At 35.6% G+C, this 4,350-nt stretch overlaps 1 protein-coding gene across 1 annotated transcript; it reads left to right on the forward strand.

Moving 5' to 3' along the window:
* Positions 1-285: 285 nt before the first annotated feature.
* LOC133093176 (keratin-associated protein 24-1) lies at positions 286-1,034 on the forward strand. Its single transcript, XM_061192931.1, is given in 2 exon segments — positions 286-676; positions 679-1,034. Coding segments are annotated over 2 exon segments (747 nt in total).
* Positions 1,035-4,350: the final 3,316 nt, after the last annotated feature.

Here is a 4,350-nt window from a genome sequence, read left to right on the forward strand (position 1 = left end):
AAATCACAATTCACCAAAACTATGGTCTACAGATGATGAGTGATGGGTGATGGTCAAAATGGTGATTATAGATACTTGGAAGAATCAAAATAAACTTATTTTTATATGAGTGTGAAGACATCAGCAGCTGTAGCCAAACAACACACTAATGAAATGTTGCTATGTTATTATTATCCCAGGCAGTGAGAAGGAAGAGAGTCTGGAGAGGATGCAGAAAATCACCAGGGAAGATATAAAAGGTCATCAAGCCACAGGCTCACCATACCTTCACGGCCATCACTGAGCATGCACTAAGGCTCCATGTCTCTTCTGGGCTATCCTGGGAATTGCAGTGGCACATCCTACAGAACTCACTGCTATATTTCTGTTGCTCCTTGCTCCAGTGATGTAAGCCCTACCTTTGGGCTTGCCTTACCCAGTAGCTACCAAGGAAATCTCTGGCTCCTGGATAACTGCCAAGAAACCCATGATGAAGCACCAAGCTGTGAATCTCCCAACTGTGAGACCAAGACCTGCACCACAAGTTGTGACCAATCAAACTCATCTGTGCCCTCCAACTCTCCAACAGTGGGCAAAATATGCAGTGCCTGTGAAACTACCAACATGGGACCCAGCCCCAGCTGCAACCCGTGCACTCAGACCAAGGGGTATGTATCCGATTGCTGCACACCCAGCTATGTACATCCAAAGCCTTCCAAACCCTCAGCAATGGCTTCAAATGCTTTGGGCAACTTAACTGTTTATCCAAGAGTTTCTGGCCCCTAAACAGCTACAGACTGGGTAGTTTGGGGTATAGAAGCTACAAAAATCTTGGCTTCATACACAGTGGCTTCCCACCGTCATGTTATATTACCAACAGCTGCCAATCCCAAAGCTATTTAATAAGAAATTGCCAATACCTGTATTATTGGCCCAGGAGCTGCCAACCACTAAGCTATTTTTCAAGAAACTTCTGGTCTCTGATCTGTATACCAAGTACCTTTCCTCCTGCGAGGTATTTATGTAGTGGCTGCAGATCTCTGAATTGCTATTGATCAACTTATTGCATTTATAGCTGCTAGAAATTGTCCAACAGGGCAGATTCTACTGCGCTGTCACCCTCTCAAATATTCTGCTGAATTACTTCATATATCTTAAGAATCGTGTTCCATTAACTGTAAATATAACTCCAGGACTTATTAACAATAACCATTATCACCTGCTAGCTTTTTTTCTGTTGCTTTCTTAATGCCCTTTGTGTTGAAGGCAGATCATAAAAGTAGCATTATTGTTTCTGACATTGAATATGACAAACACACTGAAGAGATTCCATATGAAATACAATGCAATACAGCTTTCTTATTTGGGCTGTCACTGTCACTTATCTGCCCATGCAACTATCCCCGACCTTTCCTGATAAAGTGGAGCCTCCTTGGTCTGACTGGTGATTCCAGCACATTCTTTCAAGATTGTTCTGCTTTTTATCAATAGTTTTGCCGATTGCCTAACTAGCATCTTGCTGATAAGCTATGAGATAACATCATCTTAAACATTCTGAGTTGAGCTATTTCATGCTTCCCCTACTGCCGAATATAAGGATGTGCAAGCAGAAATGTCCAACTAGAGTTCAAAATCAGAAGACTTTCAGCAAATATTCTCTTCCAAAGAAGACATAACACATTGGATTGGCTGGCACTTGGCTTTTGTTCTCAATGCCTAGGAGAGAGCCTCAGAAGCAGCAGAAACACAAACATTGTTGAAAGAATGGCAAAATACTCTTATAGATGCTTCATGAGTAGTAATAATCTATGTTCATGATTCTGCTAAAGTTCTCCCCTGTTGATTTATTGCTTTCTGATTGCCAAAACAGTCCTGGTACATAGTTAATAAGCAAATTTCTATTGGGAAATAATGATTTCCATTTTGCTTTATTTCATATTCACTAAAGTTTTGTCAGTGTTCTGGGCAAAATGCATAATATTTTTGAAGCAGTAGTTTCCTGCTGCTTAGTTTGTAGCTTAATTAAAAATATAAAGAAAATAGACTATGAATTCTCAGTATTTTTATTTATTTTGTATTGTTCTATTTTTAACACATTAAGTGGTATTTCTCTTAAAGTGTCTGTGATTGATATTTACATAGGGAAATTTGGGGAGAAATTATAAAATAAATCAATTTAACAAAAATTATCTAAAATATTAAATGTATGTATATTTCCCTGAAAATATGTGTATTTAGTTTTGTTGATAAGATTTGGACTTTGGAATAAATTTAATCTTGAACTCTGAGAAGTGATTTAACTCCTAAAACGCTTTCTAAAAATTGAAAATAAAATCATCCATCTTGGTGACAAAGAAAAAAAAAATCCTTCCTAAGATTTTTTTGTATATAAAAAGCAAATTATATTTAAAGTCAAATAAAATGGCCCCTGGAGATGGGTGTAACTGGAGAGTGGAAAGATGGGGAAGGACCATCAATATCAATAGTCAATGAATAAGATTAAAACTCATGAAGTGTACGAATGGGGCCACCATTTTATTTATTCATTCAGGAGGCCTAGTATGTATAGAAAAGACTTATAGAAAGAATATTAATGTATTGCTCCTGTGCGAACATGTTTGGGGACAGTCAAATCACTCTTTTGTGAGTTCATTCTATTTTCAGAGAATTCTATTTGTTGAAAATTTCTTCTTTATATTGAGAAAAATCTAATTGTCCTTAGCAACCATCCATTAACCATGTAGGGCCAGTTTAACTCCTTTAACATAGGACAGGTGTTCAAGTATTTGAAAATAATTACTATGTCCCAGCTGAGTATTCAGTTGTCTGGACTAAGCACACATTCTTTCTCTTTACAAACTTTAATAGAAAACCTATTCTTTGGGGTGTTGAATGAGACTCTTTGGGGATATCAAGATTTATAGATCCTGCTCTCAAGAACTATTCAGAGAAGTCATATACTGAAACAAACATAATACTGCCTCAATCAATTTAAGTACAATATAAAATAAATCAGAGGAAGGACTCTAAATGGAAGAATGAAAGCATATTTGGTGGAAGAACTGGCATTGGAATAATGCTTGAACTGTGAGACTAGGATATGAGAATGCAATGAGAGGGGAAAAAAGAATGGGGGTAAGAGATAAATTTGAAAAAAAGGTATAGTTTACTTTGCCCCAAGAAAAGCAAACATAAGCTCCCCCATGAGAAAAAATTGGGAGAAAATACAGAAAATTAGATTAAACATATTAGAGAGGAAAGACTTCCTTAATTAAAGATAAACAAATAAGCAATAGTTATAAAATAAAAGATTTGTAAATATGGACTACAGCAAAGTCAAAAGCTCCTGATATAGATCTCATAAAGGCATTAAAAATAAAGCATGAGTGTGTGCGGTGTGGTTAGGGGGCAAATGAGAAATCTCTGTACTTTTCTACTTAATAGGTCCACATAAAGTGTGACATATTTCATGTATAACCACACATGTATCAACAAATATTTCTCCACGTTATCAATCTATCTATATACGTATGAATAGAATAAAAATGCTAGAAAAACACAATCTAAGTTGTTCTAGCCTTACAGGAGTTTTAGGAATGGTAGTTGGTGATTCTCAGAGTGATTTTTCGACTAAACAGTTCTGCTTTGATTCCGTAAGTAATTTAAAAAATTAAAAGCAAAATAAAAAGACAGTACTGAGAAATAAAGTTGATCCCACCCTCTGACTTTGTAGAGTGTATAATCAACAACCTCTTCTATGCTGCTATTCAATAAAAATGTTGAATAGCAAAGCGAAACAGGCATCAGTCCTCTGTAGCACATTGCCTTCTAGAACATCATAGAATGTGAAGATTCATATGTCTGTCCTGTTCAATTTCAGTTAGCCACAAAATATGGTTAATAAATTATGCACTGTGTCCATAACTCCAATGGCAGCTAATTTGTAGAACCCAGCAGAGGTCTTTTTATATTTGTACTTATAAATACCAAATGAATCACTTCTTTTCCCATACTTTTCACTGCATAGCTGACCAACACTTTCTGCCTCTCAAATAAAAGGAGACCATTTATTTTTTTGTTAAAAAATTAGGTATAGGTTTAGAATATTACTTTTTACAGCTGTAAAAATTTTATCAATCTAAATATAAGCATTCAAGTCTTTACGCTTATCTTATCTCCTTCCTTTATATAAAGCAGAGAAAGGAATACAACAAATTCACATGTACATCTACTATCCTAAGGGCTATAAATCAAACAAAACTCTACCCCGAAATTTACTTAACACACAATCTACTTAAAGGCCGATTAAAGTTTCTGTTTTAATTCATATTCTTAAAAGTTTATATTTAGATGCCTAACAATTTACTTTAT

The sequence above is a fragment of the Eubalaena glacialis genome, chromosome 6 (genome assembly GCF_028564815.1).
Source record: "Eubalaena glacialis isolate mEubGla1 chromosome 6, mEubGla1.1.hap2.+ XY, whole genome shotgun sequence".
Taxonomy (NCBI): domain Eukaryota; kingdom Metazoa; phylum Chordata; class Mammalia; order Artiodactyla; family Balaenidae; genus Eubalaena; species Eubalaena glacialis.